At 41.1% G+C, this 24,150-nt stretch overlaps 1 protein-coding gene and 1 long non-coding RNA gene across 4 annotated transcripts in view; one reads left to right on the top strand and one right to left on the bottom strand.

Moving 5' to 3' along the window:
• Positions 1–24,150, bottom strand: part of ELAVL4 (ELAV like RNA binding protein 4) — a 39,105-nt gene that overhangs the window by 12,170 nt on the left and 2,785 nt on the right. For both annotated transcript variants that reach the window (XM_031554917.1, XM_031554918.1), the window contains exon 2: positions 4,695–4,798. In XM_031554917.1, coding sequence (XP_031410777.1) covers positions 4,695–4,798 — 104 coding nt within the window. The remainder of the gene's footprint in view (positions 1–4,694; positions 4,799–24,150) is intronic.
• LOC109369327 lies at positions 7,250–23,936 on the top strand. 2 transcript variants are annotated; one of them, XR_002118271.1, is made up of 4 exons: positions 7,277–7,306; positions 9,393–9,515; positions 16,391–16,449; positions 22,916–23,936. It is a non-coding gene; the product is annotated as an uncharacterized LOC109369327 (long non-coding RNA). The 2 variants fall into 2 exon arrangements; XR_002118272.1 differs by lacking the exon at positions 9,393–9,515 and having other exon boundaries at positions 7,250–7,306.

The following is a 24,150-nucleotide window of genomic DNA, read 5'->3' as shown; positions in this document are numbered from 1 at the left end:
ACTTCTCTGATGAAGATTCTAACATGCAGAAGCTCAGGAGAAGCTATTACCTTGATGACCAAAGGAGGCACAGAGCAGTCATGTCCCCACCATCCCCATGCCCAGCTCCTGACTCCCCACAGCCCCGCTCAGACCCACCACCAATAGCTGTTCCTTCCACAGAAGGGACCGGAGCTGGCTGATCTTCGGTTATCCTACAGCAACAGGATGGGCTGCAGCTTGGCAGACAACCACGAGTTGCACAGAGCCTTAGTGCTGTAGAAATACCTGGCCTTTAAAGAAACACCAGAGCAACTAAATAGCCAAGTAGTAACACTGTTACTTCACTTGCAGAAAATACAGGAGTATTTTCTCCCACAGATCTACTTGCTATATTTTCAACTACCACCACCCTGTCCCACTGATCAGAACAGATTAGAGTAAAATAGAAGTAAACATATGAACAACAGAAAAATAGTAGCAGTTCTATCCCTTGTTATTTTTTCACTGAACTGAAAATGAGAATAATCTGAGATGCAGAAGCAGCCCCTGACCAGAGAGGAATGATGCTGTTTCTTTGGTATTACGTCCACCAAAGCTTTGAGACAGAACCAAAAGGAATTCAGGGCTCACAGAACCCAGCTCCTTTCTCCCCTCACAAATGGTTCTTTCCACTCCAGCAGTTGGCACAGCACATTACCTGCTCCTGCGGGAGAAGAACAAAACAAATCTATTTCTCAGACAACAGAGAAAAGGAAGGAGAAGGGGATATAAGACCACACTTCAGGTGGTCAGCTGCTATTTTTTTTTTTTTTATTCAAACCTGCTTTCAGAATTCTGTTCTGCCCTTGTTCCAGCAGCCTCCAACATGAACCAGGTCACCTGAATCACCAGTAAGTAGCAGAACACCTCCTTCGTGTCCTTTCAGATGCTGCCTAGTTTTTTCAGGGCAATGTAGGATTTAAGCAGCCTCTGCCCCATGCACCACACATTGTTTTCTCATATTTGATGCAACTGAATTGCCAGGCAATCTTCAACAGCAACAGTGACCTTTCGTATGCTTTTATGGATGGGCAAATTTAATTTCTAAAAATAGATTCAATTTCTGGAATATACATTTACTTCAACACATGCTGCATCTTCCCCTCATTCTAGATTTTGTAGAGCTATGCCAACCTTTCGCTGTAAAAATGAAGTGAAGCCCTTTCCCCCCCCGACAAAATGAGGGTGCTATGAAACAGCATAAATAACACATGCCCTGCAATCAGCTGAGGAGGATCGTAACGTGTATAACCTATTACCACCGAACTCATAACGCTTCCCTCAATGCTTGCTTCCCCCAAACAGATTTCTCCAAATAGTCACCTCTCGACTTTGACTTGAAAGGGCATCACTGACTTAAATAATATGCACATAAATATTTTAGCTGCTTCAGTGAAAAGGGATTATTTATTATAACGATGAAATAACAAAATGCATTTCATTCGGTTATTTTAGTCCACACATCTGAGAGCAGGCTGTGCTGGGCTGTTCTGCTGATCCTGCTGGAAGCCAGATCCTCCGGAGCCAGCATGGCTGCTTTGCAACGCATCAGGAGGAAGAGAGAACATTCGGCTGCCACGAGATGTTACAGTAGTGGAAAGGACAGGATCTGGGGACACATGCAGAACTGGAAGCTACTGAAATTATTATTATTATTTTTTTTTTTTTACTTCTCGTCAACAGGAATTAAGGCTTATGGGGTCAAAAAACAAGTGCAAATGTGACCCCCCTGGAGCCAGCTATCACCCAGCCCAGGCACACAGACACAGGATTGCTGAAGCAAGGAGATGGGAGGGAACAGCCAGCAGAGCCAAGGTGACCTTGGGGTGCGGAAGCGAACCGTGTCTCTAAAAGGCCTTGCACAGCTTATTTATGTGAACTTGCTATCCAGGCAGCTCTCAGACAAAACGCAGCTGAAGAAATACTAGTGCAGGCTGCAGCTATCCAGCACCCACAGATAGGCAGAAGCTGAGGGCTCAACCCATCCATCAGTACTGCACAGCAAAAGCTGAGCCCTGCTCACAAGGAGAACAGCATAAATTCATGCTCACTACTTTTCCCCTTCAATGTTATTTTAGTGTTTTAACTTATTTTTAGCCTACAGAGCTGTATGCCACCAAGTCCCTCTCCATGTATCATCTGAGAAACTTTAATGCATCAGAGGCGAGCCTTTAATAACTGTAAGGGCATCTCTGCTAGACTAAAGTAACAGGCTCTAGTAATGAGGCAGAGGAGTTCCAAGAGATAGCATGCTGGCAATGCACCTGGCAATGAACCCCACTGCACTGCAGGGCAGTGCTGCATGGGGAGCAGGTGAGCAGAACATAACAGCACTGAGCACAGCTCCGCTGCTCCAGGCAGTGAGCACATGGCTGGTGGCACAGGCACGGCCAGAACACACGGAACATGGCTCACTGCTCAGTTAGTACCAACACAGGAAAGTTTCCTTCTCTACAGCAGCACCAGGGAGAGACACTTCATCTAGGAAGTTTTTTTTTTTTTTTTTAAATTGAGCAATGATACAACTTAGAAATACAAAATGCCATGGGTAAGGTGAGGCAGCCACACAATCCTACAGTTAAGAACAGGGTTAGAGGCAGCTGGTTTGGTGTCCCTCTGTACAAAGGTTGGCTACTTCAAGAGCAGACTCCTTTGGTTTGGTTGTTGGTGACAATTAATATTTAAAAGCACATAAAAGAAGTTTATACAATTCCTCCCAACCCCTGACAAAATTACGCAGCTCCTGTACACGTAGGTTAGGTTGATCTCTGCTTATTAGATTTAATGGCTTTCAGGGGTCCAACAAAGTGTCACATGCTCCAAAAAAGTCTTGCAGCTATTAATAAGCATGAAACAAACACCAATCTAATAAACTATTGGTACTGATAAAATTTGAAGGGAATAAAAAATAAATGAAAAAACATTTGGAAAGGAGTTCTGGCATGGTAGGTTTCTGTATAGCACAGAAATTTCATTATTAAAGATAAACCATTAAGCCTTCCCTTTTTAATTCTGCAATTTATTTAAGTGCATTCATGAGAAATGTAAAATCATTTCAGGAGTTTTGGAGGTTATTTTTAAGCTTACATGGTTCTGTAACTGTGGAGTATCAAATACAATAGCACTGCTCTGGCTCACAAAAATAAGAAATGTCCTGATTTTGTGTTGTACAAGAAATGCAGCACCTCTGATAAAGCTAATAGTGTTCAAAATATAGATCAGTTTTTAAAAAAAAAAATCAAGTGTGGCATTAAAGCTGCACTAAGTTATTAACAAAGTATTTAAGACACAGTAAGTGTTCTCCAAATATTTTACTTTTCCTGACAATGTAAAAGTAATCTGGAGAGCAACTCACTTCCCAGCTTTTAACTGTAAGCAGAAGAAAGTGCTGAGTCCAAGTGCACATTTCCACCTGCAGTGGTAGATAAGACTGGAGATTCTGCTGCTCTGCCATATTTTTCCTGTAAATTTTTCTCTCAATTTAACTTCTCAAAATCAGGTGGAGTGCACTCAGATATACAGCCTGCATCCATACCTATGGGATGGACCTGTCTGACCTAAGGAAGGCCTGGAAGGAGTAAGGTCCATGCAACTGCTATGCTTAAAGCCCTCAGAACCTCTGCTCCTGACCAGCCAGAGCAGAGAAAGCTTGCTTAAAATGATCCTCAGTGATGCTAAGAAACTTAAAATATATATGTTTGCCTTAAAGAACAACACTACCTAAGCCTCAACCATTAGAGAGAAAAAGAGTACTGACCATATGCTACTTTCTCTAAGATAAACTGGTTCATGCTCCATGGCTGCTTTCAAAACAAAATTGTTCTATTTTTATATTCTATAACATTTTTAGCTTTAAGCACAATTGAAGTACAGAAGAATGTTTAAAAAAAATGTTATTAATCTAGGTTCAGCATTCTCAAATAATCTACTGCAGTTTGAATCACATTTGCTGGTTTGTACCCTTAAGTTTTTTTATTCATATGTCTTAAGCTGCGCTATTTATCAGATCTCAGGATGGAGAAATCTTCTGTAAGCCTTTCTGAAACAGCTTCATCAGCCAGGCAGCAAACAACGCGACTGTAGAAATTTGCTTTTCTTGTGAGACCACTAAAAGAGGTCATTGAATAACTAATGGTCTATTACAACAATGAAATGAGAGACTTCAGTGGGATCTCTAATCCCTCCAGCTTTTAAAAGAGTAAATCAGACTAAGGATGGGGAAATGGAGATTTTTTTTTTTGAGAATGAAATACCCTGACTTGAGAGATGTACCTTCAATACCTGCTAATGACACAGGTGCCACTGAAGACTAATTCCATGTGAAGGTACTTCCCATTAAGACAAAGGAAAATGTGCGAGTTAATTACAAATACGTGGTCCTGTATTTTACATCTGTTTATGGTAACAGCATCACTGCGGCTGTTCTATTCTACATTTAGATCTCACTGCAACATTTTAAGGGAGAGGGAATAACAGGAGGCTCCTTAACAATAGCTGCAATTTTAGAGAAGAGATTTCATCTCCTGCACATCTTTCCCCTGTTCCAAGAAGGAGCTTGTTAGCTGAGTGCCCCTCGCAATGACAGATTAAAGTAGTGGTGAGATTGCCAGAAACTGTTTCAACTACTTAACCTTCTTCCTGAATTGAGCAAAAGGCTTTTCGTATTGTCTTACCTTTATGGTTTTGGTCTGGAGTCTGAGTCCATTTAAAGTGTTAATGGCTTTCTCTGCATCCTTTGGATCAATGTAGTTAACAAATCCATATCCTAAACTCTGCCCTGTTGAAACAAAAAACAAGGAAAAAGGACTCAATGTTTTTAGTTTTTTTTGGAAGCACACAGCTTTCAATATCACAATCAACATTTTCTTTCACTGTTCCTTTCACCACTGCTATCCCCTATGGTCTGTATGCCACTCTTCACTACTTCGTTACCACCCAAAACTTTTTTTTATCAGCTTCTGCTGTTAAAGCTGTCGCTCTAAAGATTCTACTTGCAAAACAGAAGGAAGCAAGCCCCACCCTTCTCCAAGAGGTCACTGTAAAGGTACAAGGTTTGACATCAGCAAAATTACGTAAGAGTTCCCAATAAACCTAACTGGTTGACTTGCCAGAACAGTAAGGAGGCCACCACTTCCAAATTTTAAACACAGATGCTACAGTTTATAAACAAACCTATAGGTATTTGACAATGCGAAAATTAGGAAACAATGTTTTCACATCAACCTTTAGGCAGCTGGCTGAGAAGCAGACAGCCACCTTTACATCTCATTTCATTGCTCAGTGAGCAGCCAGGAAATGGGAGGAGAAAGGACAGCTCTCAGATAAAAGATTGCATTAAAGCTTCCCTCAGTGCATATAAGATGACAGCAAAAGCAAAACAGTACAACTGCTGCTGTGCATGGGATGGCAGGAGCCCATTTCAGCAGCCAAAATCATTCCAACAGCTTCTGTTCTTGCTGTTTGACTAGCCAAACCTTGCTCGTGATTGCAGCAGGAAGAGGAGACCCAGATAGAAACTCCGGCACCAGCGAGGCAGCAGCAGCACTACGAGAACCTTATTCACACAGCACAGGAACAGAGCAGTGCATCTGCAGGGGGCCATGGAAGCCCTACCAAAGACCTCTTCCCAGTTCCCAAGAATCACATTGCAGCATCGATCTGAATGCAACGCAAGAGCACGGCTTCCCCTCCTTCCTCTCACGCCTCCTCCTGAAGTTATTTTGCACATTTGGAAAACGCAATAATCGCTATGTGTTTTTCCTTAAGGCATAAGTACTTAAGACCCCACAGGCACAGATAAGCTCACCACAAAAGCCACACGAGTCCGAGCAGGAAGCAGTGCCTCCTGCACCTTGGCCGCGTTGCTGCCGTGTCAGCAAACCCAGCAAAAGAGGGGAGTGTGAACATCTCCCTAAGGGGGAAGCAGTGCCCTTGGACTTGGCTTGCCAGGAGGTTTCCATCCACACAGCAACAAACCCAGCTCCCTTTCACTGGAAGAAAGCAGTGGCTGAGAAAGCAGCCGCACACACGGAGCGCCTGGATGTACCCCGCAGGCATGGACTCTGCCTCCTCGGCACAAGGCTTTGTTTCTTTGTCTCCTGGACTACAAAAAAAGCATCTGTGTTTTTCTCAGACACCACCAAAAATACGGTGCTTGCTGTACCACAAATAGGGAGTGCTTCTGTCTTACAAAATCTGATCAAAGCACTAAGAGCTGCTAACCACGCTATGTAATACCTTAAAAATCCATGGAAACACTGCAGCTTGTTCCTAAAGTGCCCACATGCAGGCGTATGGGTAAGAAATGGCTGTTTTAAACTACAATGTATTCAGGGAGCAATTTCATCCAATCAATTTAACTTCAGACAAAAGTCTAAAAACATACCCAGTCCTCTTGGAGAACTGAATTAATCCCAGCAAAAAAAAAATTCTTACCTGATTTACATAGCATTAACCAAGAATGAACTGAAGGCTGCCTAAGCAGAAACATGGAGCAGATGCTCCTCCTGCTATGCCTTCCTCCTATTGCCTGCCCAACGTGCTCCATACAGCCCTAGCTCCTGTGCATCTGAATGTACCTTAATGCATTTTGCTCGGTACACTCCTAGGGAGAAGGGAGCCCTGCTCTAGGAAGCTATCCTTGTTTTGATAGAAGATAAAAGGGATCAGGGCCTGGGTACCCCACATCCATCTGCCTGCTCTTCCATCTCTCACACACTGATCCTCAGACACATGCAGCTAACACAAGGCTGGACAAGGTGCTGGGACTTGTGTCATCCAAACACGGGCTTCAGTGTCCCACCACTGCTACGTCCACAGCACAGGGGCTGGCCAGCTTCTGTGCTACAGCAAGGACTGTAAATACAGGAAAACAGTAACACACAAATTTCAGGCCATCCAATCTTCTCCTTGGACTTCTCTAGTAATACTGCTCAAGTTCAGGTATTGGCATCCCCAGTTCTTACTACCACTGGAACCTTATACAGGCATTTTGTCCAAGGCAAAGGATAAGCCATACTAACGCGAACAAAGCTGTTTGTGTGCATGTCTGTAGAACTTGGTTTAAACAAAACAATCACCGTCAAAATTTTGCTTAGAGTAATAGCTACACAGATATTTAATCTTTATACTTCTGAAAATCATAGAATGTGCAACTACTGACAGCTCAAAGTTTGTTATCCATAAGCTATCTATTGTGACTTCATATTACTATCCTAACTGCTTTAACGGCTGTTCTAAAGATGTTAGGACATGTCTACTCAGCACTCTGAACACTGAGCTCCTGGTAAGTTACTGGGTTTTCTTTAATTAAGATAAAAAGCCCAAACCTCATACCCTTCGCAGTCTGAAATCTCAGTGCCGTTGCTTCAATCAGCAAATCCCCACTGCTGCATGAGGCCATTTACTTCCCTTTGCACCAGTGAAGCTGAAGGGGAAAAATACCTTTCCATTAAGAGCATGCCTCTTCAGAAAGATCTTTTGCTTGGACTACTTTGTGCTTTCAGGTATTTGGTATACAGTGCATCTCTCATGAATGCCACTGTTTAATGAAGACAGACACACCTCTCTCAGAAAGTAAGAAATTGGAAAGAAAATAAACCCAGAACCAAAATCATTTTGTGCAGAGCTTTACGACTGCTGGCAGACATCATAAAGTTTTACTGTGCTAAACATTTACAGCTAAGAAGCAACAAGAAAGATATACCCAGCTAAAAATATTATTTTCAAATTACTCTCAGGAGCAACACACCTTATGTCAGACAAAACAGACTTCAAAAATGAGTAACTAAAAATCTTTCTTTCTGGGAAAGAAAGAATTTCATTTCTTCTCCATATTCTGTAAGTAAGAGCTTAGGCTCTTATCCATCTCCATCATATATTCTTATTGCCTGTACTCAAAAAGGGCAACATTTCTTAGGACGCAATCTGGCACCGCAAAGGAAGCAGCTGGACCTCTCAGTGGGATGCCACACAGACACTGAAGTTCATTCCCATGCTACGCTTCCCAGGAACAGCACTGTAAATAGTAAATATTTCCTGTGATTTGGAATCTAGTAGGTCACTGCATGCTGTGATTCAGTAGGGTACACAAGAGATCTTTCCAAACGATCCTAAAACATCACCCTTCTGTAGCACTATTACCACTACTTTCATTACTTGTGAAACTTGTAGAAAGTAAGTAGCAGACCTCCTGTGATGAGGTAACAAATAGGTCCAGTCAGTGCTAGAAGTGATCCAGATTTCACTGCCTTAAAATAAACCCAAACACGAAGTCAAGTCCAAGCCTGCAGTGTAAATATTGGCTACTTCAAAAGGCTTCGTTTCAGAGTTGGAAGCCACTGAGATCACAATGAAATCAGATGAGCAAGGTGGAAAAATAAACATAACCTGTTCAGAACATTCAACCACACATCCTCAAACGTGCAACTATTAATGAAAGCCATACTAAGGCTTTCAAGGCCTGTACTTGCCTTCCTCTACCACGCTGCCTGCTTGAGCTAATGCCACATTTATACTTGAAGAGATAAAGGGGAAACAGATGGCAATGTAAGTAACAACAGAAATATCAACGGAAATTGAGGTAAATAAAGAGCCCAAAGAAACTCCTGGCAAAGAAAGTTCAGAATAACCCTCTTCTTAAAAAAGAAAAAACTAAGAAACTACAGGTTGAAAAGAGACCTTCAAACTAGCACTGACTCACTAGTCGATCTTAATACCAATGGGGCAGAGAGCAGATGTGTTATATACACCTAAAGAAACACTATGAAGTGCAACCAGCAACTCAGGTGGACGGAAAGCAGCTGCTCCTAGCATTGTTCACGTTTAAATGAGATGACTGTGCTACTTGCACAGAATAGCCCTCAAAAATAAGAGGCAAATGACTCGTTATTTTCAGTAATTCTTAGAGCACTAAGCAAATTCCAGGAGCTTGAAGGAAAGAATTCTGCACTGAAATAGAAAGAGGTTGGACTGCATGACCCAAGTAATTACAGGTCCATCAGCCTAGTGCTGAGCAAGGCAAAGTTACAGAACATTTGATGCTGGACTCTAATAATAAAGAATTAGTGAAGGGTAATATAATCAGTGTCAATCAAATTAGCTCTACGGAAAATAGATTCTGTCAAACTGAACTGACATCCTTCTTGATGGGATTACAAGTTGGACTTATAAATTTTAAGAATGTCAATTTAGTAGCACTGATAGACTCAGTCTTCTATAAAGCACTTGATTTGTTACTGCTTATTAGATGACTAAAAATTAACACGGTACACTTAGATGAATTAAAAATATCAGCTGACATTTCAAACTAGGAGTTGTGAATGGGAAGTCAACAGAAAGATGCATTTCTGTCCATCTCTCTTTGTACACAGATCTTGGCCTTGAACTGTTAAAACATTTTTGTTGACAAGTGGAAAAAAAACTCCTGGCTTCAGAATGTTGCAAACAGCAGAAGGACAGGATGAGAGGAAATGAACCAAGAGGACAAAACTCAGGTACAAAGCAACTGAAGCTCCCCAAAGCATTTCAAGTAGCTACATACCTTCAGACAGCACACACCCAAGATCACAGACCTGCAAACCACAACTCCCAGTGCATTTCCCAAGTACAAATTTGCAAGGGAAGCGAAAGACTCAGAAATATGGAGATAATCAACTACATGTCAACCCTGCAATGCTGCCAATAGGGTTACAATGATTCTTTGCGGTACAAAAACCCCACACTTGAATAGTGGAAAAAAACAGTAGTTGTAATCCAATTCAGTTGCATGGTTAACTGCTGTTCACCAGACCTGGGCATGGTGCTGTGTGTTTCATGTTGAATACCAGTACCTTGGAGATGGTAGAGAAGAACCATGAGAAGAGCCAGGACTGAAATGCTCTTTCAACTGAAGAGTTAAGAGATCGATCTGTGCTAGAGATCAAGGTGAAACTTAACAACATATATCAGGATTTGAAGTACAGATTCCCACCCCCCCCCCAGTAGTGTCAGTTCTCTGGATTACAGAGAAATACTAAAAAAAACTGTGGTCCCCACTACAAAGAATTACTCACGAGAATAGCATTGGTGCTCTCCTGTTCTCTGCTGACTTCCTTAAGCTGTGTGTTTTTTTTTTTTTGCCTCTTGCCCAAGTGTAATACCTAATTAAAGCTGCCCGCCTGACAGCCATAACACGCACAGCACCAAGTGCCGATGCCTCTGTGTGACATGATATCTTCCTCCAGAACTAGGCCAAGTCTGACAGCTCATCTCGCATTAGCCAGGCAGAAGCCGTCAGACTGTAACAGCCTTCAGTCACTCTGGGTTTAGGACCAAAGGACAGAACAATGCTTACCGCACATTCTCCAAGGCTTCTGGCTCCAATTTTCAACCACTTAAACCTCAGCCAACGTTCAGGGAAGAAAACAGTGCCAGGCTGAATTTGTCTATTGAAACAGCTGATCTCAGCAACCGCTGCCCACATGTGACTTTGATGCATGCACTTGTGCACTTCTGGACCTGACCAACAATCCCCATTCATTAGATACATTCCCCAAAATACTATCAACAGTAGCAAGAGAACATGCTCATCACTTTTGCTTGCTGGATAAAAGAGTTACTGTTTTCTCCATCTTCTAAATAACAGCCTCAGAAGAGATTTGATGCTCAAGGTTCTGCTTCTGGTAGCCTTCTTTCAGAGCACAACCCTGTAAGCCTCCAATCCATCTCAGGAGTGTTTTAAATGCTTTCCTGGAAGGACAAAGAACGCCTGCAACTTGTATGAAAAGCCGTATGAAGAAGAGGCTTTTGGAGAAGGTTACATAAATGCCACTGAGATGATGCATTCAGAATGTACAAAGAAGGTCAAGTGAATTGTCGGTATTTTTATTTTTGTATAAAGTTTCGGTAACATTTATCAACAAAACACTGTTTACCTAGAAAAAGGAGATGAAATATGTAGAGAAAATTCTGACTAAAGGAACATGATATTCAAGCATAGGACTGAAGCTTTTCTGTAATAGCACCATTAGTTTTACTCATTCCATACTACTTCATCAAGAAGCAAAACCTGCTCTCACCCCAGCAATGCACTCCGCAGTAACAGAAGCCAAATGGAAGGGAAGCAGCTCGAGCACACAATCCTCCTCAGCCCAAACTATTAAACCAAGGCCACACAACTTGCCATAACAACTACAAAGGTAGCTAGCATGCTCTGTGCTTAGCACAGCTCTCACAGCATCAATCTAGCCTACAGTAGTACTGTACTACTCATACAGAAGCTACATATTTCTACAGTCTAGGATATAATCAAGAAATGTTGCCCATTAGGAATGAGAAATCTTCCATCACACCAGGACTTCCACTTTTGCCAAACTTATGGGAAAAATATGTAGCCTTAAAATGAGAGAGATGAGGAATAGCTTTTTTATTCCTCCACTTCTGTAGGAAGCTTTGTTCAGGAGCTGTGTCAAATTAATGTATAATGGGTACCCTTATTAGCTCTTCTCAAAAGATGCTCCTCAAGAATAACAAGTTAGTTGGGTTTAAATATAGCCCAGCCTAGAACCTCAGACAAGTTTGATGCTACAGTACACCTACAACTGCAGAGCACTGCTAGCTCTTAGTTGAAACCGTTACTGACAAGATTCAAATAGCAGTGGAAGATGCATCTGCTGAGGTCCCACCAGAGAAGAAAGGCAGGATTTAGCCTCACACAGGGAAACCCTTTTAGCAGTTGCCCCCCCCCCCCAAAAAAAAAAACTGTCTGGAGTTTTTAGAGTGAATAGATAAGCAAAATTAAACCCAAGTCTCAGCAAAAAATCCCTTTGCTCCATAGGCAGAAGGCTAGATCTAGCTAAGACACCTGCGGAAGTGTACATGCTGACACAAACCCTGCTCAGGAAGAAGATCCCTCAGCAAATTCTTCCCTTAAAACACCAAAGCCCTGATCCCCAAACAGCAAAGGCTGAGCTCTCCTTGTAGGTGGGAAGAAATGCCAGGACTGAGGCAGTGGTAGGAATGTCAGAGAGACCGGAATGAGAGCTTGTTTGCACAGGAGACAACACTTCTGGGGGCAATTACTTACACAATGCACTCCCAATATGATCTCAGCACTGAGGACTCAATCCCCCCAGCCCAAGTGGAAGGGGCTTCTCCATCCCAGGCCCACTCTGCAGGCACAGCACTGGATAACTGAGAATCCCCAAAAGGAAGCCCTTGCCAACAGCATGCTGCATCCCACGTAAAGCACTCCCTCAGGGAGAGGATAAAAGGGAAAACGAATCAGACATACAGACACCACTCACTCAATTTTAATATCTGAATGGGAAGTGCCAGATACCATGACAACAAGCCTCTAAGAATAAAAGGGGAAAGGAAAAAAAAAACAATTGCCCAAAATGTGAAGCCAATGCTATAAATGTAGCTAAAACAATCAAACCATTATTGCTAGTGAGGTATCTGTGATCCCTGATCTCACTGCTGCCATGAGGAAAGCCACCAGGCCCAGAATACAGTCACCTCAAAAATGAGAGACTCAAAAAGCAAAAGCCCACAGCAGAAAACAAGGTCATTCAGCCAAAACCTTGCCTGAAGTGAAAACTTGATTTCACCAGGCAATGCCAGAGGAGATTAAAAGAGGATCAGTTTTGTCCTTCTTTGCAATTTTGACAAATCCTTTAATACAAGACGTTATTTAATGCCTTGGTTTTTGGAGATGCTGAAGCAGTAACAGCTTTTACAGAAGTGAAATATCAACTGACAGCGGCTGCCTTTCCTCAAAATTAAACACTGAAATGCTTCTCATTCTGGATGTAGCCCTACACACCCATCCACAGAACAACACAAATTAACAAATTAAGGGTGCTAGGCACAGCCCGCTACCATCCAGGCACCACTAGATCCTCCCAAAAACCAGGCTCCTACAGAAATTTCAGGAAGATGTTCAAAACCATGCAATCACTTCCTTTTAAACACGACCATAACAGTAATATAAAACATGCTTACTCTTGCATACACTGCTTCAGAATCTTTTTAAAGGCTTCTAGCATTTCAGATGTTCTGCATCTCGTGCAAAAGACAACTTTGCTCTTACCTGCATGCTATACAGAGCCCTAACAAAGTCAGCTGTGTAATTACTGTACTTGAGGACACAGACTAATCTGCATGCAAAGCTTAAGTGTCAGTTTGAGACAGATGCTGCTGACTTGGCTGGAGCCTTCTGTGGTTCCCATTACCACAGCATGGAAGTGCTTTATCTCTGCAACACACCTTTCCATGCAAACACACTTTCGAGAAAGTACTTTGATTCTTATTTTAAAGGAAGAAAAACTGAAAGGCAATGCAATTTCCAGGGTAAACTTGGATGGCAAAACATTATCAGAGCAGGAAACTAAAGCTGTATTCCCCCTTCCCCCCACCCCTAGCAAGACAGTAACCTTATTATTGGACCACAGTGCTTTTGTGTGTTGTGCTGGGCTGGAGAATCTTGTAAACAACACACACATTCCACATGCTACAGAATATCTTGCCTACTTTCTCTTGTGATATATATAAATTTCTGTTTGCTGCTTTTACCAGCTTTCTTCAAGTGCAAGAACTCATTTTCAGCATGGGTACATACACACTACTGGATGCTGTGATCAAGTCTGTTTTCAGAAACCACTGCTCCTGTCATACACAGGGCAGAGTTCAATTTCTGAACAAACATTAGGATTTCTCCCCTCCTCTGATTGACATCTCCTACTGTGTTTTTTCAATCTTCCCCCTTCCCTAAAGGAACCACACAGCTCCTGAATTAGCAGCTGTTCTGAGAAGAGCAAGGCTGCACTCCTCCCCGCTTTGTCCCTGAACAGAACTGGGACTGTACTACAAAAATCCACTGTTCAGGAGACAGGCATGAATGGAAAAGAAGCAGCCATGACTTATCTTAAGCAGTACATTCAATTCTGAAGAAGGGACAAATTGAACACAAGAAAACAAAACGTAAAAACGTAACAGGCTAAATTATACTAATACTCAATAAGCAGCAGCGAAAACAAACCACAGAGAAGTGAAAAAAACAAACCAATGCAGAAAGTGGGAAGCAACCGTGTGGAAATAAATTTGCAATAGCAATTAAAGGAGTCACTGAATTAGACAGAAACATGTCATGTGTGGAAGGAAGCCTTCCACAGCCAAAATAGGCTGCTGTCACATCATGCAGAGGGAATACAACATTGCTGGAAGAGCAGTGTATAAAAAAAAAAAAAAAACAACAAGCAGCTACCTTCAACCGTAACAACAAATGTATGCACTGAAGATGCAAGGAGAGCAACAAACTGAAGACAAATGTCAGTGATCAGCACGGTTTTAAATCAAGCATGACTTAGGGCTTGAAATGACTTAAGATACAAGATCAGGAATGCACAATGTTAAAAAGTTGTAAGATGCTACCTCCTTGGCTTCATGGAGACTAAAAGGAGAACCAAAAGCCTAAGATACTTCAAACGGGTAAAGACTGACTGAAGAAATATATTTGGAGTGTGTTACTCAGTGTTACACAAAGGGTGAAATTAAGAAGGTAAATTATACGGTCCAAAACCCAAGAGGAAAGGTACCCCAACAGTGACAGTGCTGGTCATCAGCAAGGTACATCAATGACAGCAAGTGCACCTTCCTCTCCTGCATCCTATTCCAGAAACTGCTATCTTCAAATTTTAGATGGAGCAGAAAGCAGCTCAAACATAATACATAACGAGGGAACAGAAATGGAAGGCAGACTAATTTGATTTAGGTCAGGCTTCAAGCAAAGTGACAGTGACTTCTGCATATTGTGATCCCATCACACAGATTTGGTGCAAGCACACCAAACCTTCAGCTTTTCCAAGATGGCAGACATTGAGATTATGTTTGTGAGATGTGCTGCTGTAGAAGGTGAGAGTGGAGGGATGAGGAGAAGAAAAGTAGAGCTACAGTAGAGCTCAGCCACTCACTAGGCTTCAGCTTCCCCAGTGGATCAGAACATCACCAGCACAGAGAAAAGAGAACTCTGCCTTAATGAAATACAGCAGAGCTGAGTTTATAGGAGATGTTTGTTACAAGATTAAGAAAATGCTCTCCCACAGAGGAACTGCATAACTGAAGGAATCAGGAAAGGCACAGCTGAAGTATGAAAATCCAGTGAATCTTCAAGCCTGGAAGCACTTTGTGGGGGAAACAGCAGCAGTAACACTTGAAAGGAAACGACAGAGGCACATAAAACTGGAGAAAAGGGAGTATGCTTCGCAAATTATGCAGAATGTAAAACAGCAGCTATGAAACGTGGTTGGCCACAAATTCAAAAAGCCGTGGTATTTTTGTCATTAAGTGATTTAATTTAGCAATATTTACGGTTTTTGTATCTAAACAGGCTGTAGACAACAAAAATCCAAAAGCCACCACAAGACTAAGAAATCTCACAGCAATTCCTAACAATGACTCAGAATGCCTATTCTGTCTCAAGAAGCCCACTAATTAAACTCTGAGCTCTACTAGCCAGTCTTTCCAATGCAGAGGACAGTCATTTATTACAGGCCAGAACTAAATTTAATATTAGCAACAAAATCTGTGTCTACAGCATTTTTGATCTGATCAGTGAAAACAAATAAAAGCTGCAACCTGCCAACTCCAAAGGTTAATCTGTAGTATTAGATTTACTCAGATTACTTTACATAGCATCTGGGAAGATGCTGAGAAAAGTAAAATCACTTGATCATATTTCAAACTGTACTACCTATAGAATTCTGCTACCTGTAAGTATTTGACTGTATCGAGCCTACTTAAATTTGCTTTAGCTTTAACGTAGAACTTTCAAGAACTGCGTAACAAGAGGATTTGTTTTAAAAAAGGGTATTTCCAATGTCTGTTAATATTTCTCAGACACTTACAGAACTAATGAAAGCTGTTTAAATCAGAAAGTATTAGAACTGTTGTGTGCATTACTAGCCACTTCTATCACTCACATTTATTGATAATTTCACTGAAAAGGAAACCAGTCCTCAGTAATTGCTTCCTTCCCCTCCCTGGTCTAAAGCACGTTTCCACATGCTATTTTCAAGCCTATCAGAACTAATACACTCTTCACTTGATTTTTCTCCAGATTGAAAAACAAACCTTTTTAAGGGTGACACAGTCTACCAGTATGTTCTTCAATGCTACCTATACAGTTCTAGATACACCATGTGCAGAAGTCACAATCACAAGCAATTCTGGCTGAGTGATCACCACAGAATGTTGTACAGATTTTGATAGATGAGTTCAGTAAGGAGACATTACTTTTCACAATATTAAGCATGTAGGTGGGTAAGCAGTGGAAGGGACAGGACAGAAGGAGCAGTCAGTTTACACATTTTTTCCTTCCTTTTGTTTCCAGATAGCAGAGTACCTCACCTAGAGCAAGAAGGTACCACAGCTTTACAGAAGAAAATCAAGGTAACAAAGCAGCTATTCCAATGCAGTACAAAGTATCAGGGCAAAGGACCTACCCAGTCAGTCTGCCGCCCAAGATGCTGTTCTTAAGGTCTGGAGTTGTTTTGTTTAAGAATGAAGTTTCCAGAACAAGAAAGAAGAGAACAAAATGGGGGGGAGAGATGCATGGGTAAATGAAAATGACACAGATACAGTATGTAGGAGAACAGAGAAGTCTAAAAAAGGAATTGCTGGAAAATACTTTTTCCTTGTTACATGTCCTATCTTACCATGCCCTACCTACCAGGGAAACTGAAAACACCCCCTCCATCTAACCAACAGCATCTTAAGGAAGATGGCCTCATTTTTGGGTCCTAGGATGCTGTAAGCAAGAAGCCCGTGGATGGTAAATTCAGGTGCTGTAAGAATATGTGTGAGACTATCTGTATAGGGCAGCAAGGACACTATACCTCCTACCACACAAACAGCATCCCCTCCAGTGCAGCAACAATTAATCATACTGAGGATGCTGCCATTTATTTGCTTGCAGGTGAATACAGTGCAGTTTTTCATCCATCTGCTGTTTCAACACCCTTTTAAAAACTAACTAATTGAAAAATATTCCAGGCTCCTGTGAATAAAAATAATGAGTTCAGTTTTTTCCTCAAGCAGATATATTCCACTGATTAAACAGATGCTATGAAAGCCATAAGAACAGCAGTACTGGGTCAGAGCAGCACTCTGCCTAGTCCAATATCCTGTCTTCAGCAGCACCTGCAAGACAGTAACTTGCACTGAAATCCCCCAGGGAAACAAGCAGCAACACCTGCAAAGTCAGTGACAGATCCTGCTCAAGAACACATTCAACAAACCAAAGCAGTGAGTCAGCAAAAACAGAGCTGGTGAGCAGAGTCAAAGAAATAGATCATGGAATTGCTCAAGTTGGAAGGGACCTTTATAGGTCATCTAGTTCAACTCTCCTGGAATGAACAGGGACACCCACAGCTAGGTCAGGCTGCCCAGAACCCTGTCTAAAATTTACTGACAAGAAGGTTCTCTCTTCTTCCTCTACATTTTTAGAGTCAAAATCTCACAGGGAAGAGAGGGACCCTAAGACAGGCATCACAGGTGGGAAACATGGTATCTGAGCAAAACCTGAAACAAAGCTCAGAGTCTAAACAGAGATACAGAGGGCCTAGACAAGACTCATGCTGTACAATCCACCGTATAGGAAGTCAGAGGTTGCAACTCTCTTACCAATAACTGCTCCAGGAAAAGATATGAATCACAAGTCTAAGCTCAAAAATGCCCATTTGCTGCCAGAGTCTGAGCATCAGAACAACTTCCAATAGCTAACAGATTACTTACTATAACCAAGTAACTGCTGTTGAGCTGCATACAAAGGTTACTGGACATGCAATTTCAGCTACCAAGTAAAACTATTCACTAAGAGTGAGTACTGAATAGATAAGCAGCATTAATGATATGCAGGTGTAGAAAACTAGTAAATCCTCCTCCTATCTACTCTTGCATATAACGACTGTTTGATTACAAAATGACCCTCTTAAGTCCAATACCTTTCTTGAAACACTGGAGTTTGAACCTCTGAAGTTTTCTGAAAGCAAAACAGAAGGATTTTAAGTCCAGCAAAGCCTTCATTTAATAGCTATCCCCAAAGGAATGCTACCCTCTGCAGAGGGTCACTCACTCAAGACACAGATGGGAGACAGGTTGACTTGATCACATAAATGGGTCCTCACACAAGTTAGACATATCAAAATGACTCCAAGAGCAGAGATCTGACAGATGGGATTTAGAATGGATGGGATCTGAAGAGGCACAACTGGGATAGCAGCAGTAGAGAGGAAGAAGAGGGGAGTGCTCAAGATGTATACTCCCATGGGCAACACGGATTTGAAGGTCTCAAAGTTACTTTCAGAAGCTGAACTGAAGGAAACCTTGCAGTACTCTTCTGGCTGTATGGAGAAGCATCTGCACTCTAGAAGAGAAGTGATGATGGATCAGCCCTGTAACAGAAGGGGCAAGAATTCCTAGCTCATGGAGTCTGAGAAAGCTACTGCAGGCAGGTCAAATCATCCTGACCACGATTTATAAGATGCAATCTTATAGCCAAGAAGAAACTCCTATCACAGTGTTAGTAAAAAGCAGAGTCTTGTGAAAAGAAAGCAGGAGCTAGGGCAGTTTCAGAACTATTTAGAGTGGTTTTGCACAGGTCACTTCTGTCCTTGAACAAACTGTCTAAGGAAAAAGCTGGACAGATAAGCAGGGGTTAACTGCTGCAGCATGGCATGCTGAAACACAGAAGATCTTCAGCTGCAGACAATGGATGAGCACTTGGAAAAAAAAAAAAATCAACCTTGGAGCCCTGGAAGGTGAAGTATCTCTTGGTGCACTGCCTACTACTGCCTTAACAGGCCCCAGGTCAGCTGGAAGATGGCACAGCATTAACAGACACTGCTGCCCATCTCCCAGTGCTTCACTGGAGTTTATTCCTTTTTTTCCCTTTTATCCTTGTCTTCCTCGTGCTAAAAGGAAAGAAACAAAGAAGTTAAATACTGGAAAGCTGGACGAGTGCTGAAGCATAGACCTTGTATATTAAGAGGCACTATGGTTTAAAAAAAAAGGGAAAGCAGAACACTGGAGCCAAGGACAGACCATCACCAAGCAGAGGATTTCACCAATCAACCCATTTCACCTGACTGTTTCATGGTAGATGGAACACCTTCATACATGCGAAGGACAAAAGCAGCCTTAGACAAGAAGGGCAGCAGATACATGGAAATGCCTCATCAATAATCTATCAAGAGGTCACAGTTCCAGAAGTAAATGTGCTAGTGCTCTACAGGAAACAGTACTTGTAACTCATTAGACTTGATAGGAAGATATTACTTAAAACAAAGAACAGTAGACTACACTAAACACGCATTGAAGATATCTGACACCTCAGAACTGTCCAGTATTCAGACTGCTTAATCACAGAATGGCCTGGGTTGGAAGGGACCTCAGGGATCATGAATCTCTAACCCCCCGCCATAGGCAGAGCCACCAACCTCCACACTTAATACTAGACTTCAGTCAATTAGAAAGGTTTCTCTCAGCTCAAGGGTCAAGCCTTCTTGTTCTCTGCCTATTTGCCTCTACACTTAAACTACTTTTCCCCAAATAATCAAGAAATCAGAGTTCTTTTATTCACTCATGCAGGGCACACACCAGATAACTGCAGAGGCGATAAAGAAAGTGACAGATGCAAATTTGGTCATTTTCCCCGTGTTCAGAAGAGACATCAAGTCAAGCCAAATACAGTTTTAGAAATCTGCCAAGATGCTCATCATTACTTCTGTGTTCCTTCCCATACAGCACTAATGAATTTAGTTCACATACTTAATGCAAATACTCTTTTAGCTGATCAATATTTGGGAATTGTTTTGAATCCGCAGCCCTTCGAATAGGCTAAAACTTAATTTCAGTGTTACTTATCTCCTCTCCAGCAGAGAACATACTTCAGGAAATCAGAAGCTACAAAAATAAACTGATCTTAATTTGGCGACCTAGTCATTTTATCAAGCCTTTAATAACATTCAGAACCATACAGTTATAATAATTCTGGATTTTAGGTTTAAAGGACTCTGACATGTCTGCTTTTTATGTCTTCCAGTATTTTACTTCCATGTGCAACAGATGTTACAAAAAACAATTATAGCCAAAACTTTAAGCATGCTCTGTGTTCCATCTGATTTGTGGAAAGTCCCTTTTTCCAGAACATACTGCAAGAGTTGTCTTCATGAGGACCTGACTTTCAGCTATGCTATTCTGACCACTCTTTCCACACTGCATTTTGACCATGGACTCACCTCTCATGTACATCTGTTATCTACTGAAACATAGTGAGGCCAATCTCAAATTACTTTCTGAACAACTGAAGGTTATTCAGTGAATTTGACATTTTCCAGTTAAAAGAACTCCAGTAGAGTACTAGCTCTGCTGCATATTCATCTATCCCCCCTACTTCATTTCAGCATGTATTTTAAGCCCTTTACTTTTAAAGAAGTGAAATGGAGGGAAGTGAAATACTACTGTTTACAAGTTTTTTCATCCCCCCATTTGGGGTGGAGTGTGCTACTAAATGTTGCCTCTAAATACAAGTTAAATCCCAGAATTGTATTCACTTCACAAATGGTGAACGCCACAATACACAGCGCTCTTCTATTCTGAAGTACTGCAAATTCTCATCTACCACTGGAACAAAGCAGCTGCTGTCAAGCTGATCTGACAAGATCTGTACCAAATAAGTAATCAGAGATCAGTGACTAGTTATCACTGCTTCACAGAGAATTACCATAATATCCTTCCAAGTCAACAAGGGAATAAACTATCTCTACAAGGTATTTTTCTCCTAAACCCTGTTATTAGGTAGGCTTTATGCCATGAGGCATGAGTTTATATATTTCCTAAACATTTTTATAAATCTTATCTATCTAATCCCTACATTTTGTAATCCTGTCTATTTAATGTATTTTGAATGGGCAAAAACTGCTGGAACAGGTAATATCTCAAAATGGAATGAACTTCCCAAGCACAATCAGCAAACAGGACATCTAATGTAGAAGTAGTTTATGCCCAGATGAGGCTGTTTCACAGCGAGCTATTCTTATCTGCATATGGGCCATATAGCTATTTTCTTCTTGCCAGCAGGAAACATTTTTGGTATGCCCTTTTACAAAATTGCTACAGCAAACATATATAAAGCACCAGTTGTCTTTGTACATGAAATTCCTACAGCTCCTAAACATAAGTGATTCAACAATTTATTTCAAAATGAAACAGGTATTTCACCCCATGTTAACAAAAAACAGTACAATTTTAATATCTCAGCAACTTCCAAGCTGTGACTTTCCAATTCAGACTACACCACCCAACTGTCATCTACTGTCATGAACTGTATTACATAAAAGTCTCTTTCCTAAAGAGAAATACAACTAGATGTCTTGCTTCTGCTTTGTGTCTTTCATTATGGTCTTGGTTTTGTTCCTGGAGCTTTCCAAGTTCGCTCCTGATCCCAAGATGGATACTGTGACTTTGCTCTTACCTACTCTATCAGGGAGCAAAATCTCCCACTGAAATAAAGCTTCGCTCCAAGCAGTAGGCAATACCAGAAGAGGCTGGCTTACTATGCTTAAGTACTGTTTTCTTGCTTTTGCACACTTTGTCAGACTCAAAAACTTCCCTTCTGGAGAGTCTTACTATTAGGCAACATGATTATACCTGGCTTTCTTCCCTCTTGCCTCCTACGGTCACTGTCACCACTTGCAGTGCCAATTAATGGCTTCTCCTGAGGATACAGACCCTTTTCCATGCAAGGCTCTCAGAAGTCACTGGTCCTGGATGTGAGAATTAAAACTGCTTTGAAAAAAAAAATATATATATTTAAGTCCTAGATTTCACAAAGCACCAGATAAGAAACCTCAGCACAAAGCATCCCAGACAGAACCACCAGTTCAGCACCATTCACTATCTATCCCAGTTAAATTACATGTGTGCCTTTCATTTTACAGCAGCACATCCTGGTACTTGTTTGTAAGCCATTTCTTGTACAGGGAACTTGGGAAAAAAAACAACAAAAAAACCAACTAGTACAGAGTAATGAAAGATACCAGCTTCACCCCTCACGAGGTTCTAGAACAGAACAGATTCACACTGGTGTGCAGGGAGTACTGCCAGAATACCTACACCACTGCAGACTCAATTTACTGTTGTCTGTAGAAATAAGCCGACATTGTGAACACTGCTCACATGGAAGAGAAGGCTGTGCTTGTACTCATAATACTGTGTAATTTCTGATTCTGCCATTTTGTAGCTTTTAGTTGCTGGCTGGACAATCCACTACTAGACAAATCAGTAGTTTTCTCCTAACATGTTCTAACACAGATGATACCAAATTGAGTCAACTGTGTCTTCATTCTGCCTCTGAATCATCAATATTTATATTTACAATGCCATGATTATTTCTGAACTGCAATCTTAATCCTGGTCTGTATCAGTTCTGTCATACTTGAAGTTAAATAAAAGACATGAAACTGTATAATCAAGAAGGAATTCAAAAGGAACAATTTAAAACAGAAATGCTTTTTGGGGATAGGAGCAATGAAGTTCCTTAATTACGCATGCAAAGAACATCAAATTGCACCACAAGAAGGAATATGCAAACTCTTGTCATATGTTAAGTGATGCATAGAAATTCTGTATCAATAAATATTCTGCTTTACAGTGTGCCTGAATCATTGTAAGGTATGAAAAGATTGAGATCTGAAGACTCTAGATACTGTTCATTTGAAGATCAGGTGATATGAATTTCTGTGTAGAATACAGAGAAAAAAAACTTAATTCAGAAGAGCTCAGATGGGTTAAAAAAATCAAATAAAAAATTTTCACAAGCATCTTTCTTCTCCCACCCACAAACAAAAACAACAAGGATGTGGTTGGCCAGCAGCGCTCACGATGCTTCTGACGGACACTACGCTGACTGAATCTTTTACTTCCAAGGATGGGACAGAAGGTCGGAAAATTCTGAGAAAATGCATGCTGATGAACTCAAGCCATTCCCTTCCCCAGCTTAAGTCAGAGATTCGCTGCTAGCTTTCCTGGAACAAAAGAAGAAATGAAGTGCATCTGCAAAAACATGTGGTTTAACATCACTTGTAAGCATAGAGCCTCATACCCATCCAAAAACTATAGTGCTTTTCCATAAAGTCATCTCCTTTCATCTAAAGCTGTACTAAAATGTTTATGCCATTTGTGTTTCTTTCTTTTTTTTAAACTCAAATTCCTTCTCCTCATTTTTGGAAAGCAGCTGATTAAACCTGAACAACTGGGTTGTTGGACGAAATATGCTGTAGCTATGAAATGGTACAGCAGGGACCAGTTTCACTGTTAATTTAAAATGCTAGAATTAATTAGGTAGTGTAAATGAAGAATTTAATAAGCACACTTTACAACCACAAGTTCTGCTTTTATTAAACACCCCAGCCAAACGAAGGCAACTATCTTCAGTCTGTTTTTCCTTGTCTTGCTCCCTTACAATCTCTGCAGTGAAAAAAAGCATTTTCCTATCACAGCCCCTCCCCCATAATTAAAATTTATGCCTGACTTCCATCTCCTCTTTCGAGTCATTAGCATCTTTTAAAAATGCTACTGTATATCCTGCCTGTTCTGCAAAGCTACCAAACAAAACCCAAGTTTACAATTTTGGTTTTGAATACCAAATTAAAGGCTGTCTTAGAAGCTGTCATTCCTATTCAACTCGGCACGGTGTACTACCAAATTAGCATATATTTTTAGTAAGGGAACATGGTTGTTTAAACATGTGTCTTTCCAAAACGAGGGGTAACATCACGAATCAATTTCCTTAAAAAAATCTAGTGCTGTTCTAAAAGACCTGCAAAAAGACGCAGAGCAGATGATTATTGCTGACATGTACTCTTTAATCCACTTAAAATAAAACAGCTCAGACCACAAATTCTCTCAAAGGGATACTTTAACAGACTTTGGTTAGCTTTAACTCCCTGAATAAAAGCATTTTGAGAGTCTAAACATTTTTTCACAGTATCTGTGCACCTGCTTTAATGGGATAGGAAGCACAGAATTTAATTGGTTCATGCAAAAAAAATTCAATCTAGCCTCAGAAGTATGTTGAAGACTTTATAATAC

The sequence above is a fragment of the Meleagris gallopavo genome, chromosome 10 (genome assembly GCF_000146605.3).
Source record: "Meleagris gallopavo isolate NT-WF06-2002-E0010 breed Aviagen turkey brand Nicholas breeding stock chromosome 10, Turkey_5.1, whole genome shotgun sequence".
Classification (NCBI taxonomy): Eukaryota; Metazoa; Chordata; class Aves; order Galliformes; family Phasianidae; genus Meleagris; species Meleagris gallopavo.
This window is presented reverse-complemented; position numbering and strand designations above follow the sequence as displayed.